Source organism: Drosophila innubila, assembly GCF_004354385.1.
Source record: "Drosophila innubila isolate TH190305 chromosome 3R unlocalized genomic scaffold, UK_Dinn_1.0 2_E_3R, whole genome shotgun sequence".
Lineage (NCBI taxonomy): Eukaryota > Metazoa > Arthropoda > Insecta > Diptera > Drosophilidae > Drosophila > Drosophila innubila.
Window position 1 is genome coordinate 5,285,176 of NW_022995380.1, and position 24,512 is coordinate 5,309,687.

General features: G+C 39.6%; 1 protein-coding gene across 1 annotated transcript; it reads right to left on the bottom strand.

Moving 5' to 3' along the window:
- Positions 1-2,704: 2,704 nt before the first annotated feature.
- Positions 2,705-11,696, bottom strand: LOC117790861 (homeotic protein empty spiracles). The gene is made up of 3 exons (XM_034630468.1): positions 10,388-11,696; positions 3,787-3,944; positions 2,705-3,359 (listed from the first exon to the last, which is right to left on the bottom strand). Exons 1-3 carry the CDS (start codon positions 11,262-11,264, stop codon positions 2,814-2,816), a joined length of 1,581 nt encoding a protein of 526 aa, XP_034486359.1. The 5' UTR covers positions 11,265-11,696; the 3' UTR covers positions 2,705-2,813.
- Between the last annotated feature and the right edge of the window lie 12,816 nt (positions 11,697-24,512).

Below are 24,512 nucleotides of genomic sequence, written 5' to 3' on the forward strand. Positions count from 1 at the left end.
GATTTTAAACTTTTTTTAAGTATTCAGGTATAATTTTGAATTATTTTTAATATGTTGTAATACGTAACGCTATTTTTGTTACATGATCCATAACTTTTGGCTGAGGAGTTTGGCAGATATTACCTGTTAACTGAATATATACATCTTAACGGTCCGAAGATCACGTATAAAATTCAAAAGCGCAACAAATTTTTTTTCTTGATATTTATATACTAAATTTAATATCGTTCGTCACAAATTTGGATATCAGAAATATTAGGGCATGGAAAGACTTTCGTCACTAGACTTTTACCTCGTAGTGTTTTTTTTTTTTGAAGATTTTTGTACACATTTTTCCAGTTTATGGTTTATCTCATTTCTTTGCGGTCACAATACATTTTCAAAAAATTTGTACACATTTTACTGGATAAGTGTAGGAATATCCATAGCAAAGATTAAGCCTCCATGTTCTACTGAGATCCCATCAAATATTTTCAGTGTTGGTTAGCGACCGTAAGAACAAATTGTATTTTGCTCAGCTTGTAGACAAGCAGTTTGCCGTCAAAAAAGTGTCTGCCGTGACTCTGAAGACGATATGTATACTGAACATGTATTTGTATATATTGTAATACAAGTTTTCCCTTTTTTGTAGCGAAATAACCTGCTCTTCATGGGCCATGCCATTTGTAGTAGACAACTTCATTGTCTGGTCTAAACGTTTCACGTTCATAAATTTCGCTACCAACCAACCCACACTTTGGGCCATTGAAACACCTCTTCCAGATGCCCACCCATTCTCAGTCTAATAGCAATTAAGTAATTCTCACATCGTTTATGCAAAATACGAGAATTTTCATACACTCCGGAGTCCGGAGTCCCGGTCTCACATATAGTTTCAGTCCGTACTCACCGCCTCTTCGGAGTCCCGTTCTAGTGCTTGCTCGCGTGCAACCTCAACACCCTTTGCTTGTACTCAAGTGGCCCATAAATTGTTGGCCAAGTTTCTACGGTATACGCCCACTTTTCGTTGCGCTGCTTTGACAACGGCAATTACCTTGAACTTTCGTCTGGGCCAGCAATGTGAGTTTGTTGGGGGATTCAGTGGAAGACAATTTGCCATATCAAAAACGAAATTTATTTATATTGTACTTTGACTTAGCTGCCGGGCACGAGTCAGTTGCATTTACAATATCTCGCTCTCTTTCTACCTATCTCTGTCTCTGTCTGTCTCTGTCGGTCTGTCTGCCTCTTTGCCGGTTTTGTCAGTTTAATTTTTTGGTTTATTTCACGTTTCAGTTTAAATGACGCCAAATTGCTGGGCCATTAGCCGGTTGCTCCATATGCATATTGTGCCGGAAAAATAGCACCCCTGGGGGCACTACCTCGATTCTTATTTATATATAGTAGTAAATAATTTTTATAGTCAATCGTTTGCATTTTAATATCAATTTGGCATGGTTCATTTCAGTCGGGGTTTTTGTGGATTGTGAATTGCCCCGGTTTGGGTTTGTCTTCTGGGCATCCAATCAATTCCACGTTTGGTTATTGACTGACGTTTATTTTCTGGCCGCTTTATGAGACCGAAATTCGGAGTTCGTCATTTATAATTCGCAATTGTTGATTGCATTTTTACTGTCAATGTTTAGCACACAACGTGCTTAGGTTTTTTAGCTAGGGGAATCGATCAACAACAACAACTCAATAAAGGGCCCTTGTTAGCATTTGCAGTCATGGAATGTTGTCCGTAAATTGAGTGATGACTCCGTTGGCAGCTGATCGATATGATAATGATATACGTATGTTTTTACCAGCCATGTATAACCCGGCATTGTCCGTGTTTCTATTGATCTAACAATGAATTTGCTGCAGATCTGGTTCATATATACTGTGGCCGGTAGTTAAAATGATTTATTTACTATGTATAAATAATTTTATTTGATTGTTTTTCGAAACCGTGACTTTTAACCGGTATTAACCGATTGTAATTGATGACCGTAACTGAGGCCCTAACCAAAACAACACTTTTTTATTATACCGAAACTGAAAAACCGATATTATTCAAACCGTAATAACCGATTATTAGCCGATTCATGAATGGCTGTTAGTTTAAGTTCAATCAAGCATTAAATTCATTTATGTTGTTGAAGTGTAATCATTGTTTTTCAAACTAATTTTGATTTTAAATTTGAATATTGATTTTAATGAATAGATCTTTTTTGAAATCAATGAATTTTAGTTTTTTTTTATGAACCGAAATCATACCGGTTTTCGAAAGCGAAAACTTAAAAAAACGGTAACCGCTACGAAACCTGATATACAAAGATACAAACCCAAATACAAACTTAACAGAAACCGATATTCGATTCGGTTTGATAGTTTTAAGTCTATCTTACAATTTTCGTTTCCTTTATGTCAATAATCTTGGAAAATTAGTTTGAAAACGAACGATCGACTTTAACTCAAAATTCAACCCACAAACCTTCAAACTGTCATTTTGCACCGGATAAGTAAAATATACAGATTTTTAAGAGGAGACAAAGCACCCTACATATTTCTCCCACTTTGAGGGTGTTTTTTTCCAGCTCTCTTGATTGTTACCTCATTACACTTATACATGCAGTATTACGTAGAAGTATCTCTGTATTCAAGTATTCCCAACAATTAGCACAAAGTTGATGTTGTATAATTATATGCAGAGTTGCATATTAAGTATTATATTAATTAATGTATTAAATTAATTTATACACTTTAAATTAATTAATTTACAAACGAAAGGAACACAAAATAGCTGACACTTTAGGCCCGGTCAATGTCAACTCCAAGTTCATTGAGTATTACTGCTTTTCACGCTCCCTCTCTCGCTCCTTGTCACGATCTCTCTCTCGTTCTCTCTGGCGCTCTCGCTCCTTCTCTAGGAGAAACATTTGCTGCTGTTGCATGAAATGTTGCTGCTGTTGTTGGTGTTGCTGCTGGAGATGTTGCTGATGATGTTGCAGCAATTGTTGCTGCTGTTGCGGTGTCAGCGTGGTTGCTGCCTCACTCTGTTGCTGCAACAGCTGCTGCTGATGGTGGACCAGTTGCTGTTGGAACTGTTCCCTCAGACGCAGATGCTCCTCGGCATCCATTTCGCTGCCATAGTCGTCCATGTCGATAACTTCATCCTCGTCATCCTCCTCGATGTCCTCCTCGTCTTCGACATCTGTGGAACTGTGCTGTGATCCTTCATGTTTGGCATCCTCGTCACCGTCACCATCGCCACTGCCACCTCCGCCGCCGCCACCGGAGGAGCTGCCCTTGTTGCTTTTGGCATCGCTGCTGTCGCCACCTTCTTGTTGCATGCGCTTGTGTTTGGTGCGACGATTTTGGAACCAGACTTTGACCTGGCCGGGCGAGAAACACATAAACTTCAATTCAGTTGAGTTCATTTCAGTTAAGTGCAGTGCAATGCTTGGGGAGCTCAACCCTTTCGCAACAAAGCGGGTCGTAAATAAATTTAACGAGTCTTTTAATTCTATTTGCCTGCCTCCGTCTGCCTTCCAGCAATGCACAATGAACACCTTATATGTACCACCCCCCTGTTGTCCCCCCTGATTGCGCTAATAACTTGGTAACTCCCGGCACTTGTCGGGCTAACGACCAGCTGACATGCAATCACTTAACGCTTGCCCAGGGGTTGCTACTCCAGGGGGTTGGGTCTGTTCAATTGGGCAAGGAATTTATTGAATTTGATGCGCATTAAGCGCAGCCATCAAAAGGGTTGCCCTGCCCCCAGAGGGTGGCTTGGGTCTTGCGTCTGTTACCGCTTACCTGTGTCTCCGTCAGGCTTAGTCCTTGAGCCAGCTGCTTGCGCTCCGCACCCACCACATAATGATTGCCCTCAAAGGCGTGCTCCAACTTGAGCAACTGCGTCGGCGAGAAGGCGGTCCGAACGCGTTTCGGCTTGCGAAACGGTTGTAGCAGAAAGTCTGTAGGGGTTGAAAGGAAAAACAAGTATATCAGAGAGCGTATTAAATGTGTGGACATTATTTCTATTTATTATTCTATTCTCAATTGATATTGGGTCACCTTACGAGGCTGTGTTTTGTGTCGGATGTCTTCAATTGAAGCCTGAATGCTTTGCTCATTGTAAATTCAGACTCAGAAAATATATAAAGATATATGAGTATTTCGTAAATAGTTCAAATTGAATATCTAGCTTGAGGGCAATTTATTTTAGGTACTAGCTATAAAACAACAAATTGGTAGTATGTTTATTAAGTAAAGATTATATTATAAATAATTTATTATATAATATTTCCTCTTTTTTAACTCCACATTAAATAAAATGAAGATATTAAAGTATAGTATTGAACCAGTGGTGTTCAAATTAGGCTGAAAAATACTTTTTCCCATCACATGTGCTACGAAAAAAATATTTTGTAGGCTACTTTATCATACTTTTGGACTGTATTGATTCCATGCAAATTATATTGTCTATATGATAGCTTTCTATTTTCTTAGATTTTCGGAATTTTATATACACAATTATTTTAAAATAATTTCAAACTGTTAAAAAATCTAACTTAAGACATTATTATTATATTTTTTATGACGCAGGAGCTACAAAAGCCAAAAGTTGTTGAGTAAAGTGAACCATCGGGATTTTATTGATATTGTGTCTCAGTTACAGGGTTGCCATTTATAAAAAATTTCGAAACTTTTATTGGTTGTCAAACCGATGAGTTGCTCGACATCAGATGATATTCCAGGCATGACGAAGCTGGTTTCGTTTCGTTTTTTTCGTTTTCTCGTTTTCAGCTTTTCAGTGTTGTCATTAAGTGTTGGAAATTATTCAAATATGGCTGACTGTTCGCAATGGCCGTTTCAGCGTGACGGACACACATATTTGTTGGCGCTATAATTTGGTAATTAGTTGTTACCAGTCGCCAGCCACATGGCGGCTTTCCCTATGTCAATGATGATGATGGTGGTGCTGTTGATGTTGATGTCGGTGGTGGTGGCGGTGGTGGTGTATGGTTGCCAATTAGGCGACATGGACCTCAATTTGCAGCTTATGATTTCTGCGAATGCCATCGCTGAAAGATGCCGCACATTCTGGCATGGGGCAAACTCATTACAAAACAATAAACAAATTTCCAGACATGGAACAACCGAAAACAAAGGCCAATGGATCGTGCCGCATCTCAGTGCCTTCTGCTTCTGCTGTCGGCGCTGTGTCTGCCATGTCTAGACATCGCTGATAAGCGAAACAATTGCGCAGAAGCCGCTTCAGCCTGAATCTGGGTCTGAACTGGGTCTGAGGACCGAGACTCAGGCTGAGACTCGGTCTGTTCTCTCCTGAACGCCAAGTTGAACACTTTAGCGCGCCTAAATGTCGACAAAAGCCGCCAACGACGCCTCCTTCGAAGCGGCAATGTTGTGGCCCATTGTTCTACCTTTTGGGCCGTGGCACAACGTGATACTTTGACGTTTATCACGATTTCAGGAATGGATCGCACTCAGGCTAAGGTTGCTGGCTCTCAGCTCACGTGACGCTGCGTGGAGTTAGCAAATTTTCAATTGAGCCACAATTTGAATATTGATATGGTTATGGATATGAATGCGCAGAAGAAGAAGAAGAAGCAGTAGCTTGGATCCAACACGCGCTACTGTGTGAGATGCGGCTGAGATTTTACAGGGAAAAAATAAGTAAGCTCACATCTATTCCATAATAATTATAATGATTAATATTGCATTTTTTAAGGAGCACCTGTTGGCTCAACGCATCTAAGCTGGGCACATTACAAAATCAATATTGACATTGCGAATTGAAAGGATAACAGAGGCAAACAGGATATTTAGCTCGGGGCATAAGTCGCCACAACAGAGCAGAAGCTAAGCCAGAGCAAGGTAAATAAAAATAAACAGAAAAAAAGAACTGTGAACAGACTCAGTTAAAGGCATTGCTGTGTTGCAGTTACAGCTACTGAAATGTGTTTTACTTGTGTTTTCAATCTTGTTAGTGCTCAACGCTTGGCAAAACAACAGTAACAATAGGAACAACAGCAACAACAACAACGATGCTGGCGAACTTGTCAATTTGACACTTCATAAATGCAGACTTTGTGTGCTGTGTATCTTTGTATCGGACAGATGCTGAACCGCTGACTGTCTGCCCTCTCGCTCGCTCTCGATGCGTGTGCCTCTTGTTGTTCTTTTTCTCTTTTTGCTATGAACTTGACAAACAATTGCTACAGCAGCCGTGATCCACTTTTTTATGCTGGCTGCAACAACCGATTGCTTGACATTTGTTACATTTGACAGCTAACAACGCCGGCTACAAGATGCAACACTGAGGCTGCAACTGCAACTGCAACTGCCACAACTGCGAGTGGCTATATGCGGCTTATAATTGATAGTGCGCGGCTCACAATGGCCACTTAATTATTTTTTCATAGAGTGTCCGTCGTCAGAGTTTCTCTCAATGAACTGCGCGGGTTGGTCGTTGAGTTTGTCGTTTTTTTTCATTTATTTTTTGTACTTTTTATATGGCGCAAGACACAAAAGAAACCGCCGTGCGAAAATACGCGCAATTGACAATTAATTGATGTGTCCGCTTTTGCTGTATAATATTGTTGTTGTTGTTGTTGTAGTTGCCTGCTCACACCCTTGTCAGCTGTCATTTATTTATATATGTTTTTTTTTGTAGTTTCATATGATTGAAGTGCTGCCTCAGTTACCATTTTCAGCTCCCTTCGATCTCTGATCGATCGTTGGGTTTTTTTTTTGCCCAACTTAATATTTATCACTTATGTACAATTGTTCTTTTTTTATGTTGTGCGAGTGTGTTTGTTTTGTTTTTTTTCTTTGATGGGATGCAGCTTAAGTTTTATGCTCTCATGATTTTTTCATTATTTTATTGGCAATCGCTGCAGGAATTGCAATTACACCGCAGGACATTGACTTCGATTGAGAATTGAAATCAAATATTCTGTCAGCTCTTTATTATTCTTTATTGCCATAAGGCGAATTCGTTATCTCCTTGCGATTGATTATAGACTTAAATTGAAATTTCACTGATTGATAAACGTTTTTTTCTATCCTAATATTATAGACAAATTTATCTTTATTTTTATTTACTTATTTATTTATATAATATCAACTAAAAACAGTTGACTATAATTAAAATAAAATTTTGAAAAATGTAATTAATTAAAAATTAAAATTTAAATAAAACTAACATGATAAAAAAAAGCAAATTAAAAATGTAAGAACTATATATTTATGTATTTTAAGATCTTTAAAAATACAAATGCAAATCAAGCTTTAAATAATATCAAATACAAATAAACAAACAAACAAAAAAATCGGAATTTAAGTTGGCATAAAAATGGAATTGAAGCATTTCATGATTTATAATTACATTTCAACTGCACAGTTTTTAATTAAAAGAAGCAACAGTTATTTAATTGGAACCAGTTCACCTGCTGAATCGACTCCAATTGAGCTGTCATCATCATCAACATTATGATCATTAGCGGCCTACGCCTTACACCCTTCCACAAAATTACGCGCACAAGTTACAGTGAACGAAGCACTTACAATTAATGAAATCGTTATGCGAAACATTGACATTTCCATTTTCAGGTTCATAAATCAAGCGAAAATTACAGCACTCAACTAACTAAGTATACGAATCAAAAACAACAACAGGAAAATGAACAAAATGTACTCCGTCTGTTTTATAATGGAACATTATACAACATAATTAAGGCGTAACGGAGTCCGTTGAAAGCAGGTGAAAGGCGTGTGAGTGTGCCGAAAAATATTTACCTAAAAAACGAGAAGAAAAAAAAACCGAATACGAAAAAAAATTCTTAACCTCATGTACTTAACATGTGAGAAATGGCGCGGCATGAAAATTCAAATTGTAATTATGAGAGCAGAGCGAAAAAAATATGTAACCACACGAGTGAAAAAGAGGAAGAAAATATAGCATAAAAAGGTTAAATAATAATAAATGACAATGTTTTAAGGCGCGCATGCGGTTGGGATCACTCTGCATGTAGATGAGGAACAGGAATGGGAATGGAAGCGGGAATCGGAACAGGAATGGGAATGGGAATGAGACTTGTGTTGGGTCGCTTTTCAGTTTTGTTTGCTTGGATGCTCCAAAACCTCAATTAAAAACGCATTAACATTTCACTCGTTGCACTTTTTAGCGACGCGTAGTATGTGTGTGTGTGTGTGTGTGAGTGTGTGTGAGTGTGTGTATGTGATACACATTCACCGTAGGGGCTTAGCACAGCGAGTGGCGCCGTCGCTTTCAAGCGCCATTAATTGGTAATTTTGAGTCTATTCAGACACACAAACACACACACACACACACACAGAAATTTACGCACACACCCATCACACACACACACACGCACACACAGTTGGCTGGGCATTTAGGTACGCTGCTTGACCTAACGATGTGTGTAATGTTGTTTAAACAATTTAATTAAAATGTAATTTGTTTGAAAATACTTATCAAAATGGGTTCGAGCTCGACTTTGGCTTCAACTCGCTTTGGGTTTGGTTTTTTATTCTTTCAGCCCCCTTTCCCCACTTCTGCTACGCAAAGTGGTCGCTATGATGATGATGATGATGATGATGTGCCTGATAGACGTCTAATTAACTTGTAATAAATGCTTGCAATTTACTTATTTAACTTTAATTATAAGGTGCAGCAACAACATTGACAACAACAACGACAACAACCGCAGTTACTTTAAGTGAGTAACTGCGCCATTTGAACTTCTCTACTTTTATTTATAATAGATCGTGCTGGTTCTAAGCTTGAATTTATAGTTTCAACGGTTGCTGCATATACATATATTACTCTAATAGGGAAACGCCCAGTTGAAGTTACTCATATTTTATGGATTAATTAAAATCATAGTCTCAGATTTTTGGATTAGGATCCGAAGATTTTGTCATTCAAATGATAAAATTTTTGGTGAATAGGGGAGGCCCTAGTATCGAATTCGTTTAAGAGAACTATTAATACCGCTGCGATCCTATATAGTCTAAATTCTAAATTCTTTTCGTATATCGTTGACTTCAGGATCACAAATTACTATTAGAATTTTAGTTAGGTATAACATATGTATAAGTATATATATATTGAAAAGTAATTTTCTTTTTTAATCAACAAAATTATAACAAGTGGGAAAGGCTATAGACGAGATCCCGACCATAGGGTACCCGTTACTTATTTCAATATATATAAAAGTATTTTAAACAAATTACTGCCTAATAAAAAGTACTGCATACTTTTAGGTGATTGTATTGAAATAATAATTTTATTAATAACTTTGGTTAGCTTTTACAGCCTTTCCAATTGTCCAATCTTGCTGCGATTTGTGTGGGCGGAAAGGGACGTGGCTTAAATTTGAAACAAACTTGATCTGCCTGGTGTTTATAGAAATCTGTGTGCCAAATTTTTAACTCTATCTCTTATAGACTTTGAGAATCTTGTGATTATAAAGATGAATTTGCGGGGGCGGAATGGGGCGTTTATAAAATTAAAAACAATCTTGACCTGCTCCCACGCTGGAGTCTGTGGGTGAAAGTTTGGTATCTCTATCTCTTACAGTCTCTGAGATCTAGGCGCTCACATAGACGGACAGACAGACGAACAGACAGACGGACAGACGGACATAGCTATATCGCCTCGGCTGTTGATGCTGATCAAGAATATATATACGTACACTTTATGGGGTCGGAGATGCCCCCTTCTCCCTGTTACATACGTTCCAACGAACACAATATACCCTTTTACATATTTTTTAAGTGACGGGTACATTAAAATATGACTTCAATGATCGTAATCTCAATTAATCTATTCACACATATTTTATTTATAATTGCAAGTTATTTAAATTAATTTTTTTTAACGGAAATTATATTAATCTCCATTTCTAATTCGAAATAAACCGGTTGGGTATAAATATAGCACAATGGTCGTTCATATAGGATTACGTTTCAGAAGACGCAAAAAATACATAATTAAGCATTTCTAAAGGGTTAAACTGGGGAGAACTGGTTTGCAGATTCCATTATGAGGCTTAATTATATTGTGAATAGTATAATAATCGAACCACTTAACTTTTTGGATTAACAGAAGATAAAAAAAACCACAGTTTTATAAACGTAAGAATCATAAAAAGCTATAAAGCTTAGAGACGATTTTAAAAAATTGAATATCTTTAAACATAGTGTAATAGTGTTAAACAGTTCGGTAGTCCGCGCTAGTGACGAAACCAGCACGAAGGCTGCGAAATTCGTCAAATACAGCGGAACTATTTGTAGTTCCACTTGAAAAAAAGTCAAATGAATTTGATCTTTAAAAAAACATGTAGTTGGATCAATAATGAATACTTACTGCCTGGAAACCGTGGAAAGATGCGTCCGTGACGACTGAGGAGCCAAGGATAAAGCGGATAGCTATCACGTATAAGATGAGGAGCTGTCACGAAGGGATGGTGGCCGTGAGGAGGAGGATGTCCCGGAAGTGGGCCACCTGGAAAAATGGCTAGTGGATGACCAGGCGCCAGATGTGGCGGTGGTGGGCCGTGATGTGGCCCCGTTGGCACGGGCGGAAGCTGAGGATGTTGTTGCTGCTGCTGTTGATGATGGTGGTGCGCCAAGGCGGCGGCCATTTGGAACTGTGCGGCGAGAAATGGAGGTGGTGCAGCAGCTGTGGGTCGAACCGGGGACGGGTTTCCCGGACCCGAACTTGTGGGTGAGGCGCTGTCCGAGGAGCGTGGTGCACTGAGTAAAGCTAAATTTGATGGCGCTGGCAACGGCAGTGGACGGATTAGACCGGGTAGCATAGTGGGAGCCGTAGGAGCCGCTGGAGCCGTCGTTGATGGCGACGGAGAGCGACTGGTTGTCGGCGGAGGACTACGCGAACGATCATCTAAAGAGGCTCGTCGCCGGCAATATATAAAACCGCGAGGTGTACGTCTCTCGATGTTGGGCGATGTGGATGCCACTCCTGGGCTGTCATCACGCGCCGGCGAGGCAATGACACTGACTCGAAGCGGAGGAGGCGGCTTCGATGGTGGAGAGGACTCCGCACCCACAATGGAGTCAATGCTGAAGGCCAGCTTTGGCTTGTTGCTGCTGGAGGAGCAGTTGACGCCTGTAGCTGAGGACGCTGTTGGGGCGGACGCTGATGTGGAGCTAACGGACACCACAAAAGAATTCGTCGGCGCCATCGGCAGCATGTTGAACGTCTGTCGACCGCACGTGACCATTTGGCCCAACTATAGAAAGAGATGCGTGACGGATAATTGAAATGCCGCACAAGGGTCACACAATGCACAACGGATAACAACAATTGATGGGTCAGTGGTCAGTGGTCGAGTATCACACACACGGAACACACTTGAATAGAGAATAGAGTTGAGTTGAGTTTAATGCATCACCGATTGGCATCCGTCGTTGACATTGATAAACTGGAGCGCGCTTTCGATAACGATAACGTTTGCGATGGCGCTGATGTTGATGTTGCTTAAGCGTAACCGTCGCGCTTCACTGGCGAATTGACGGCGGCAGCGGGAGCGGCGTTGACAACGTCCGTCGATTGCGGTCGTCGCGTTGATGAGCACTGTCAACGCCATTAGCATTATGCGAGCGTCTAAAGGCGTCTAATTGCCGGCAGAGAGAGTTGCCGAGAGTTGCCCTCTCTCTGTCTGACTTTCAGTGGGGCCAAAATTGAGAATCAAGTATCGCGAATTGTGTTCCGTTAAGTTTTCGTTGCGTTGCGTTGCGTTGCGTTACGTCGCGTGGCGGTTGCCGCAAAACGCGCGCGCGAATGTCAGACACAAAATCACAAAAGCAAACTGGCTGACGCTTTATTTTTTTGGCTGGCATTCCAACGGTGCTGCAGTTTTGCGGCAGCCTATTGTCGTCTCGCTTGCCCCCAATGCGTGTGGCGCATGCGCCAAAGCAGTGCAGATGAATGAGACCTTTAAACCTGCTCCCAACCATGTGGATTGCCAAGCTATGTAAGCTCGTTATGTGTGTGTGTGTGTGTGTGAGTGAGTATCTGTGTGGTGACCACTCGTCAGTCTGGTCCAAATTTGGCGCTCTTGCTCTCGCTCTCTCACTCGCTTGCTCGCTCTTTCTCTCTCTCTCTCTCTTCGCTCTCTCCGCGGGGCAGCGTTTGGCCATTTTTCGCACCAGTTTATGACAGCGAAACAAACAATTTGCGCTAAACAAAACAGCATCATTAAAGCGTTTGTGGTTTTAGTGCCTAACTTGGTGCTGCCAGAGGGAGCTTCAATGGGGAGAAGTCGTATTGGAAAGTGGGCAGTCAGCAGTTCGAGCACAGTGGTATGTGGTTGCCAAAAATGCTTGAAATATATTGCTGGGTTGGGAATGTTCTATAACATATTCGGAATATGTATATAAATTGAAAAATAGATGCAGGTAATTTTAATAAGCTATTGTTCCTTTACTTGTGAACAATCAGTATTCAGCTATATCTTTAAATCAGCCAACTATATTTCTAAAATATTGTAATACCGCTACTATGTTTTTAATTGTTGAGAATATTCGAAACCAAATTTCATACTAGGTAAATTTTAACACGCGAGGCGCAAACCACTATTAAGAAGACCCTTAATATTTAAAATTTAATTGACAATTTAAAATTATATTTTTTTGAGACAAAAATAAACTAATGTAAATCTTTAGTAACACTATTCATGGTGAAACATAAATCTGAAGAACTATATTGTTATAAAATTCTCAATTTTAATTCAATATATATACCCCTGTTTTAAAAAAAAAGTAGTATTCAAGTGATACAAAGAAAAAGACAAATCTTAACAAATATTATTGAATAACAACAAAATATTTTAATTTTTTTATTACCGACATAATTATTGCTTTTTAAGTATTTTTTTATTTCTTCTTTTTATTACATCTTTTGGTTTATAAGATATATTGGCAGTAAAAGATCAAACATAACTTTAAAGTAAACTAAACTATAGCTTAGAACAATTTGTTGGCACAAGTTAAGATCACTATAAGACAATGTCACAATGATATTTTTGCGCTTTCAAACTTATTTGAAATCTTTTTTGAACCACTGTACTCACCTTCCTGCCACGGCGTCAACATCATTGCTTATTTCCATAGACGCCCCACCGTCAAAGTGGCTTCTCTCTGCCACTCCCGTCCCACTTCTTGCTGCACAAAGTGAGGCACGAACTGCATCGTCATCGGGCATCGAATCTTCATCATGTTGGCGGGCCAAGAGTCGAACATAAAAATGGGCGGGCCCTCGTTTTCTGCACCTTCAATAAAGAGCAACTGCAATCGCACACACACACACACATGCTCTCTCACACACACACACACACACACACACACACACACATGTATGCAGACTCCTTGGCCCTGAGAGTTGTGAAAATAAACACCTCGTTAAAGCTGCAGAGGAGGCATAAAACATGCAGCGCCAACTTCGACATCGTCATCATTGGCATTGGCATAGGTAAATATATATTTGAGCAGTCCATATGCCCTCCTCCTTTTCCTCCATCTTCTCCTGCTCCTTCTCCAGATGCTGAACTACGCAGCGACTGCAGTCGAGGCTGGCAAATAAATTGACGTGAGCTTTGTGTTGGATTTGTATGCATCTAGATAAAGTTTCCTTGTCCAGGCGGCTGCTGTCGTCGCTGCTCTCGCTCTCGCTCTCGGTCTCCTGATCTTGTTCCCTTGCTTCCCTCTCTTTGTGTTGTAGTTGCTTTTCGACTGCATTACTGCAGCGTGTTCTTGTGTGTGTGTGTTTGTGTGTGTGTGTGTATATGTTTTTGTGGCACCTTTGGGTGCGGTAATTGTAATTGGTTTTTGTTGCTGCTTGGCCAGCTGGATTCCTTTTTATGTTGTTGTTCTTGTTGTTGGCTGCTATGAAGTGTTGGCTGCCTCACGTTTCGGGATAAATCATTTAATTAGTCAGACAATGAGTTTGCGCCTTCTTCTTACTCTTACTCTTGCTCTTTTCAGTCTTCTTCTCATCAGCGACTTTGAAGACGCCATTGCTGTTTGGCGCTCTCAGCAAAGGTTATCATAGTTATTGATGTTGTTGCTGTTGGGTCATGCAGATTTCGCAATGCCCATGGAATGGGGGCGTGTTTCTTTCCTTTATGGTGTAATTGAAATATGACCATAGTCATAGCCAAGAGCAGTGATTAAACTTTGTTTATTGTTTGCATGTGATTCTTAGATTGTGCTGCTGTCACGCCCAGCGCCAAAAGCATCCAACTTGACGATACCTGGAAAAAAGCGAACACGTCCATTTTGCAACTAATTAAAGCCACTTTGTTTTATATAGACATTGCATATATGGTATAATGAAAGCTAAAGCCACACAATCAAGTAAATAATAATATATAGATATAAGTAAATAAAAGCAGATACTTATTTACAATTGACGCTCTCACATTTAATGCGGCATTGCACAGGGTGCGCAAGTCGAATGCGTTCCACTAAACAAAACTTCCACGTTCCACACTAACAACGTAGATAACGTGCAGCACACAAACGTTTGCCATTGGCTGTTGAGAATGAGAAAGAGAATGAGAGAGCGAGCGCGAGTGAGAGAGAGAGCGCGACAATCCAAAGGGGCGGCTATGAAACCAGCAGTTATGAGAGAGCGAACAATTGTTGTTATTATTGTTGTTGCTGCTGCTGCTGCTGCCGGCAGCATATAAATCCAATTCATTTAATAATTGCCAACGAGATGGAGCTCATTATGATGAGTACTTTGCACGGCTTTGCCAGAGAGTGAGAGAGAACGGGGCGCTGTGAGTGATTGTGAGTAGGTGTGAGTGAGCAGTAATATATCGTTGTCTCTCTTAGTCACTGTCTAGTTACAGTTACAGCTACACAGCCGCAGCATCCCCCTTCCTCCCCCCTTGCCGTGTGAGCCTGATAAATTTGGAATCAGAAGCGAATTGATTGCGCCGCCTAAGAGTTTTGCACTAATGTGTGTAAGACTTTGAGTATGTGTGTGTGTGTGTGTGTGTGTGTGTCTCGTTAGCGTTTTTATTAGACGCACAAATGAGGAGCCAGCGTCTGTCTCATCTCTGATTTCTGTGCTCCTCTCTTCACTTTTGCTGCGACTCTCTTGCCTGAAAAGGGGAGAGCGGGCAGTTAATGGCGATGATGGCGGCGGCATCTGAGTGTCAATTAAAGCAGCTGCGATTGTTGTTGTTGCTGCTATTGTCGTTGCTGCTGTTGTAGTAGTTGTTGTTGTTGCCCGCCTGACTCTGACTGGCTGTTTAGTGGATCATAATTGGGAGGACCAGAGCAGAGGCAAAAGTGACAGACACACTGTCAGGCACTGTGGCTCTCGATGTTGACACAACTAATTGGCATTATTTGTTTTAGTAATTGAGCATTTTTGGTGGCAACTCCGTGAGCCGTGCACTGATTTAATTAAAATTTGTACTGGCCTCCTTCGAGATCCAAAAGGGTTGTCTCGATATTTTTTTTTTTTTTTTTCGGTTTGATGCCCATTGTTTGTTCTGTGCAAGCGCAAATTTAAATTGAATTTTAATAGCGCGGATTTGTCCGCCGCGTAGCCCGCTTAACTCTTGAACTTCCGATTGCCGTCGCTAAGCTTGCGACTTAATTAAATGCAAATAAATATTTTGGATTTGCTGTGTAGCCAATTGAGCGCTTATTTTAAGATCACCAGGACTCAGTTTGTAGTCACTGTGGCAGTTGCAGTTGCAGCGCATGTTTAGTGCAACAAATCCGAAACTTAACTTGGAATTTGTGCGCCTCAAAGCCACTGGAAATCCGAGATCAACGCAGGACTAACGCTAGGATCACCAGATCGTCCCAGCCGCGCATTTAATCCAATTATCGATGGCTACTGCTCATTGCCAATCCTTTCGGGCTCAAACAATTAGAAGCTGACTCAACTTTATGAGTGGGCGGACCATGGGATTAAACGCTCGTAATGTGCAGTCCAAAAGCAATGGACACATCCTCAGCTACCGTTGGGCAAAACTCGGGAAAGAGATACAGACTTGGCAATGAACAGAACAGATTATCGGCATTACCGCAATTATGGAACTTGGGCAGGTCCTGGCGTAATTTCAATGCGGTTTTCCGGCATTCACCGTTGCGAATCGTACAATTGCTCTACCTGAACTAAGAGTCCTTAAAATTCTACAGCTGCTTAACACAAGCAGTGTAGTTAAAAGAAATTCAGTCGAATTGTTTTCAGCTTTCAATTCAACTTTTACTTGCTCAAAGCTATCTGAATTTTCATTTAATTATCTTATAATAGCACGATAATAATATGATATCTATATTTTTAAAATTCTTTGTTCTGACTTACTGATTTATTGACTGACCGACTCACTGATTGTACAGCCCAAACTAAAAGACCTAGGAGGCTGAAATTTCTACACAACATTACTGAGAATATTTTATCGTGCAATAATACTTCGTTTTGCGAAACTCAAATTCAATCGGTCAAAGTTCACACTTTGAGAAAATTGCTTAGTATGAATAACTTTGTTAGTTTTCGAGCTGTCTCAGTTAATTATAATTTTCTCAAATATTAAATTAATCATTTTCAAGGCTGCAACCCGGTACTGAACCGAACCTTCCAGAACCGGTTCGGTTCTTGTTTTAAAGCAGCGTGAGCTGGATTATGAACCGAACTCTTGAAATTATTTACCCAGCGAACCTGAACCAAACCACTTTTTTTAATGAAAGGTTCGGTTCGAAAAAAAAAATTACAATAATTTTATTATTTTACTCTAAAATCTCTTAAAATCTTTAAATTAAATTTGGAGTTTTAACAAAATTATAACTTTTTTAAATTCAAAATTTTAAAATTTAATTTTCAAAATCACGAATAAGTTCAAGCAATAAAAATATATTTGTGCATTGAATTGAGCCGAGGTTCGAACCCAAAACTTGTGTTCAGGGGTACATAAACCGTTTCGCAAACCAAACCTAAGTCTTGCTCTATATTTCGAACCGCCGAACCGAACCTTTAACAGCCTTGATAATTTTATCATGATTTATAGCAATCTCTTTTAATTTTTTTCGCTTTTGATTAGTTAATATTCTCAGCAATTGTCATTTTAACTGTCCCTTCTTTTCTCTTTCATTCTGTCTCACTCATTCTTTCGGTAACGTTTTCTACCTGTTTTTCTCTCTCTTTTTCTATTAACGATTAAAGCTCCCCCGTCATTTATGGCAATTTAACGTGCTCATTAAACGCTCAAGATTTGCGCATTATGAAACTGTCCCCTTCCCCATTCCCTTAAGCGTCACCCTTTCTTTTATTCGTTGCTCACTTTTAATGCCAATTCGCTTTGCATAATGAGCTAATAAAATATTTGGCGTGCATCCCACGCTTCAAGCGAATTGCGCTAATTTGCGGCCGTTGTCGCGCCTCGAATCCGAATCCGAATCTGAATCTCAATCCGAATTCGAATATGAGTCCCAAAATTGAATGTGAGGCCCACTCGCTGTCGAGCTGTCGGTTCGCCACTTGCCACACCCAGAGGCTTGTCATAAAACTCATTAAATAATGGCCCTCGTTTGAAAGCTGAGCGAAATTTTAATTAATCAACTTATCCAAGATCAACAGCCAAACAATTTGGTTGCCTGTTCGAGTCCGAAACCACGACGACCGAACAGGGACCAAGGTATTCTGGGAAGCGATCACAATGAGCGTGTGGATCGCGCTACCTGGCCATGTCACACACTCTAAGCCATTCAACCGCCCACAATTTAGACAAGGCCGCGACTCGCAGCATCGTTAATTGGATTAAATGCGCTATCCGGTGATTTCGTTGATCCGCAGATCCGTAGATGTGCAGATCCTGTGATCCTTTCACATGCAGTCGTATTCGCTAGTCCTGCGTTGATCTTGGATTTCCAAATGCCTTTTGAGCGCACAAATTCCAAGCTAAGTTTCGGATTTGCCGCACTAAACACGCGTTGATCAAGCGATCATCTGTGGAACACGGCTTTGATCTCCATTCGCTGAAGAAGATCTGCCTGCCAGCTGGACTAACTTTGCTTGATCTGGTCTCAGATCAGAAATTAAATCTGGATTCCGCAGCTAGATCCAAAATATTTAGTCACACATACTGGGGCGCTCACTGCAAATATTTCATAGGCTTTATCTCAAAATCAATCCGAGGATTCAAGTTTGAACGTTTGTTGTTATACCCGTTACTAAAAAATAAATAAGTAGTTATATTGTGTTCGTTGGAATTTATACATAACATATATTCTTGATCAGCATCAACAGCCCAGTTGATATAGCCATGTGTGTCTGTCCGTCTGTCTGTCCGTCTGTGTGAGCGCCTAGATCTCAGAGACGATAAGAGATAGAGTAACCTAATTTCTATAGACCCCACGCAGGTCAAGTTTGTTTTACATATTTCGCCCCATTTCGCCCCGCAAATCGCGAACACCACCACACCCACAGTTTTCAAGATAATACTTTTTTTTATGGTAATAAACGTTATCTATTAATATTATCTATTATCTTACTTAACCGCAGCAAGATCGGACAAGTAGAACGGCAGTAATAGCCAATCAAAGTTATTAAAAATTAAGTCAATACAACCCAAAAGTATGCAATCGTTTTTTTTAGGTTGTAATTTCTATAAGTAACAGTATTCTATGGTCGGGATCTCGACTATAACCTTTCCGACTAGTTATACCCTGAGCCCATTGAAAATGGGCAAAAAAGGGTATAATGTGTTTGGCAGAATGTATGTAACAGGCAGAAGGAGGGATGGCAGACCCCATAAAGTATATATATTCTTGATCAGGATCAACAGCCGAGTCGATCTAGCCCTGTCCGTCTGTCTGTCCGTCTGTCCGTCTGTCCGTCTGTCCGTCCGTCCGTCTGTCCGTCTGTCCGTCTGTCCGTCTGTTTGAACGCGTCGATCTCAGAGACTGTAAGTGCTAGAGACTTCAAATTTGGAATGCAGGTTTGTGAATACCATACGCAGGTCAAGTTTGTTTCCAATTTTTGATGCCACGCCCCCTTCGCCCACAAATTGAAAAAAAACGATTTACAGGCGCAATTTTTGACATAGCACTCCCTAACTGAACAATCAGTTGAGAAGTATGCGTATTAAACGACCCTGAAAATTTCAAAGCGATTGACCCATAAATAAAGAAGTTATTTCGGAATTTAGATTTAGTTGAATAATTACATTTGGATGGCAAATCAAACGTGCGAGCGAGACAGCATGTTCACGTTTGTATGCAAGGCGCGCACAAACACAGTAAGAAATAGTACCAATTTTCTTTTGGGCTTCGATTTCAAGTACTATATGACCTAGAGACTTCAAATTTGTTATGTAGGTTCCTGGATACCATACGCAGGTCAAGTTTGTTTCCAATTTTAGGTGTCACGCCCCCTTCGCCCACAAATTGCACAAAACGATTTACAGGCGCAATTTTTGACATAGCACTCCCTAACTGAACAATCAGTTGAGAAGTATGCGTATTAAACGACCCTGAAAATTTCAAAGCGATTGACCCATAAATAAAGAAGTTATTTCGGAATTTAGATTTAGTTGAATAATTACATTTGGATGGCAAATCAAACGAGCGAGACAGCATGTTCACGTTTGTATGCAAGGCGCGCACAAAGACAGAACGAATTAGTACCAATTTTTTTTGGTACCAAATAAGAATTAAGCGATAAGCAAAAATATTATCGATATCATGTAATGAAAATGTTAATGTATAATTTATGTATATACAAATATACAATTTGATTAAAATATAATTGTGTTAATATATAAATATGTATTTTTGCATGGCAAAAATCAGCAGAAGCTGATAGCTATGTATGTATGAAATTGCATGAGAGACATAGCGATCATTATGCAGCACTACTCTTGCATCTTTGCCGAGCACTGAAAGCTGCAAAATAATAATTTTAGTTATTAATATTTTCGATTCCTTACACATATATATAATAAGTATCTGCTTATTATCGTTGTAAAAAAAAACTTAGCATTATCCGCTTTAAGAATCTCATAAAATTAGACATTGCCTTTATTTCAAATTTCGCGCGCACTGCAGCAGCCTTTGGCAGGCTTGAATTTGTTGCGTAAGTGGGAGAGAGTGAGAGAGGAAAATGGGTGCTGCCAGATTGCAGGCTGAGCAAAGTTGTAGTTTGTGGCTACTCTTGACACACGCTACATCGATTAAAGATTACGATTACGACTTCAGATTTACCAATTTATCAATTTCTAATTAATTTTAAACAAGTTTATTATATTAAAGTTTATTATATTAAACTTATTTAAAATTAATTAGAAATTGATAAATTGGTAAATCGCAAGTCGTAATCGTAATCGAGTGATGTATTAGTTCAGTGAGGCATTAATAACGTAGTCTGCAGTGATAAGCACAGTGACTTCAGAAAACCGAAAGTTGTTCATAGTTTCGCGTGTGTAATTTTTGATACCCTGAGCCAATTGAAAATGGGCAACAATCAACTTTTATAAAAGAGTACATGGGCTCAGGGTATCCTACTGTCGAGCGTGCTCGACTGTAGCCGCACCTCACCGCGAGCGAAGCGAGCCGGGGGTAGGCGAGCGAAGCGAGCAGGGGGCGGAGCCCCCTTGTTTTTACTATATTTTCGGAAAACTCTATGAATATTGAACTAAAAGCAGCTAGCAATTAATTAAATGATGTCGGGCCATATAAATAAAATGGGAAACAGATCTTACACATTATTCAACATTATATAAATGGATGGAGCAGGGGACGCATTATCCGAACACAGACAAATCACTGCTCATTAATATATTCATTCATATTCACATTCACATTCACTCATCATGGCTGGCAAATGCATTCGCTATTGATTTCAACTCGAAATTGAACTCAACTCATAATTGTGTTTACCACAAATGCGCTGCTGCCACGCGGTTGCAATTGCACTCTGACGGCGTTGATAGATACAAATGGTAGACCCCGTTCATCCCTCATCCCTCTTCTTCATCCTCAACTTCTTGGCCGTGTCTCGTCTCTGGCAACGCCCCCGCTTAACAGCGCAAAGTGAAAAATGTTTTCTCCTTGTTTTTTCCTTTTTTTTTGAGCCAGCGTGAAAATTACAAGCAGCTGCTGTGGTTGTCGCTGTTGCTGCACAGTATCCTAAGCATCATTTTTAGTTCAGAAAAACGAAATTTAAAATCTAATAATAAAATAACTTTAATTAAGTTTCAATTTTAATTTATATAGTTAGCTGTACATTGGAGTGCCTCAATTTATATGAGCTCAAAGAAAAAATGCAAAATGGTAACCCAAATTTGTAGTCTACGGTCATTTCTAAGATGTTTTCACAAAGAAACCATAGTTGTAAAATCAATTCCGAGTCCCCGAATTTGGATTTCCATTTTTTGTGATTAAAATCGATTCACCCTACTGTAAATATTTAAAATTTAAGCTACAAGATATTTTTCAAATGTTTACATTGATTATAAATAATTAGACGTAATAATTGATGGCTTTTTAGGTTGAAATTGTTTTAAACAGATTTTCGATTAGGTTTGTACCACTGTGCTGGCATAGGGAAAGTGAAGGGCGACGATCTTCTGTCTGCGGTTTGGCTGTAGTTGTTGCTGTGACCGCGACACAAAAGACATTTGTCAACACCCCCCACTTAGTGGCTGAGGCCACCGTTTGAGGTTTTCTCTAGGTCTGTTCAATATTTTGACGCGTGTAGATCAATTAATATTCTGGTAAAACACACAGATACACTGGCAGAATAGTATTTGTATCAATGTAAATCATAATTCCTGATACTCGCCACAAGTTGCAGCTGCAAGTGTTGATTGCTGCACTTAGTCGCTGTCTCGTTCCAACTCTTTGGGCGCTAATTGGGTGCGAACGTGCCGCAATTAGTTGCACTCGCATACAGCACGATCAACTCCAGCATCTGCAACGCTGCCGAAGAATCGTGATCTCATCATAATCCCTGCTAGCGCCATGCTGATCATCGATCTCCAAACATCGCAAGATTACCCCAAAAAGACAACGACTATGTAACGGTTAAAGCTTCCCAGGCTGAAGAAAGTGTCAGTCAGTCAATTGGGCATTGTATCTGCATCTGCATCTGTATCTGCTGTGTGTTAAAGTATCTGTTTCTGTATCTTTAGCTATTGTTAAGCTCCATGGCGCCATGACCAAATCCAAGTTGCTTGGGGAAACAACACACAAAGTTTTCTTTTGATTTATTTCAGCGCATGTATCTTGTGGATGCAACAACTACAAACAAAGCTACCAGATACAGATACTGCAACAACTATAGATACACATACACGTGCTGTGCTTTTGTTTTGGTTTCTTGACTGGCAATTAATTTATTTTCTGTCTGTGACACTTACAAAATGTTTTGCTTAATTTGTTTTGTGCTTTCTAGGTTTTATTTATTTTTTTATGTTTTGGTTCAGCACGAATCTTATGTGGTTAACTTGGTTTTATTGTGGGTGTTGCCTGACACTTTTCTGGGCTTGTCCCCTCATTAGTTGTGCTTAACAACGGCTTCCCAAAGTCGACAGCCAACAATTGGTCGTGTGTCTGACTTTTGATATAGATGAACTTGTCGACGAGCGACAGTAATCTCTATAGGAATGTTGCGTAGCGATGATTGTCGATAGATGATAGAGTTGAGAGGCAATTGTTGAAGTAAGGAACTTCCAGTTGCTTCTCGCTACCAAACAAAAATAACTTTATATTGAAACATGCTTAGATAATAGTAAACATGTAAATCCATTTTTTAAATAAAAAATACAAATTATTTTGAAAACTTTGAAAATATTGATTGAGTATAAGAATCTTTTGAACCAAGTGTTGTATTTTCAAAAACTAAAAATATTTATAACAGTTGCAAAATATTCTATAATTAAAATTGAATTTAAAGGTTTTCAATGACTTTTAAAATAAGAGTATGCAATAATATTTGTAAATTCCTGTTCATTGTTTATTTAAATAAAAAAATTAAAATTGATTTTTATAATAAAAATAACTAAATAATTCTGTATTTCCAATATTTTTTTAATCTATAAAAATTTTTTCAAGTTTTTAAAAGATTTTATGCTATATTTTACTTAACTACTGTTTTTATTTTAAAAACTTGGATTTGCATTCCGCAGACTTTTAAAAATATGTGTGAAATTTCTATCTAAAATATTATTGTAGTGTATTTAGGGTTTGCTTTGTATATGAAACCTGATTTCCCTGAGTTTACAGTGGCATTCCAATTGCTAACTGTTTTGAGAGCTGTTGTCGCTCATTGTGAAATTCAAGTCAATGTTTATTTGTGATATCTCATTGACTTTCTGTGTCAATTTGCATGTCGTTCTGTTGTAGTTGTTGCCTTGTTGTTGTTGTTCACTGGCATGTAAAATGGTTCTTTGCCTGTGGCTCACATTTGACCACACGCCGTGTCTATGTCACCTCGTCTTATTATTCTTTCATTAACCAGAGTTTTTTTTCTTGATTTTTAGCAAATTTTTGAATAGACACACGTACCTGCTTGTATTTCGTATTTATGTGAATTTGAATTTCGAAAAGTATGCCGCGAGCTGTGAAAAGTAACTCACTGGCCATATGAAAATTATAGATCAGGTGCAACAGCAATTGGATGATTGGATGTGTAATTGTTGCCATAATTGCCACATGCGGCAAGTGGATCCGTTGTTGTATCTGCCATATACCCTGCAGTTATGAGCAACTAACCGAACCATTTGCCATTTACATTTGCCATTGCCATTACAATTGCAGCCCCAATGCTGTGGCATGCAACATCTCTCGGCAGCATCTCCAGCAATTGCAGTTGCAATCTGCATGTGTAATAGACAGGCCTACTAATTTTCCAGCAATTTGGCCTGAGAAACCCAGACGTTATACGGACTACAGCGACTTTGCATTGTGGCAAAACGGTGGCAACATGTCTCCCCTCTCTTTCCACCATTCTGCTTGCCCCATCTAAACATGAAGAAATTAACAAATGATGGACAGACGTCGACTCAAGATCGGAATGGAAGTGCATGTGCATGCAAATGGAGCGACCAGCAACTGGGGGGTGATCGCTCTCTCTCTCTGTCTCTCTCTCTTTCTGTCTCTATCTTTGAATGCCACCACGTCATGTTATTAGCAGCAATTTAAGCAAATAATCAGCGCGGCAACTGATGACCCCAGGGGTGGGGCAGAGAGGGGCTGTTGAGAGGCAAAGATAGACAGACAGACAGACAGACAGACAGACAGCCAGCGACTCAACGCGTGACTTGCAGGCAGACATGCCACAAAATTGCTGCAAAGTGTGTACTATGTGTGTGTGTGTGTGTGCAGCTTACACAAATTTAATAAGCAAGCAACATGCGGCAATTGTGAGCTCCAGAGAGCTCTTGAAGAGATTCTAATGCTGTTTTTTTCGTTTTTATACCCGTTACTTAAAAACTAATAAAAGGGTATAT

Bases quoted from the DNA above. Each gene is read 5' to 3' on its own strand.
- LOC117790861 (XM_034630468.1), bottom strand. From the start codon at position 11,264: ATGGTCACGTGCGGTCGACAGACGTTCAACATGCTGCCGATGGCGCCG. The intron at 3,945-10,387 runs GTAAGTATTCAT...CAACCCCTACAG, and splicing joins CTTTCCACGGTTTCCAGGCA to ACTTTCTGCTACAACCGTTT. The intron at 3,360-3,786 runs GTAAGCGGTAAC...TCGCCCGGCCAG, and splicing joins TAAGCCTGACGGAGACACAG to GTCAAAGTCTGGTTCCAAAA.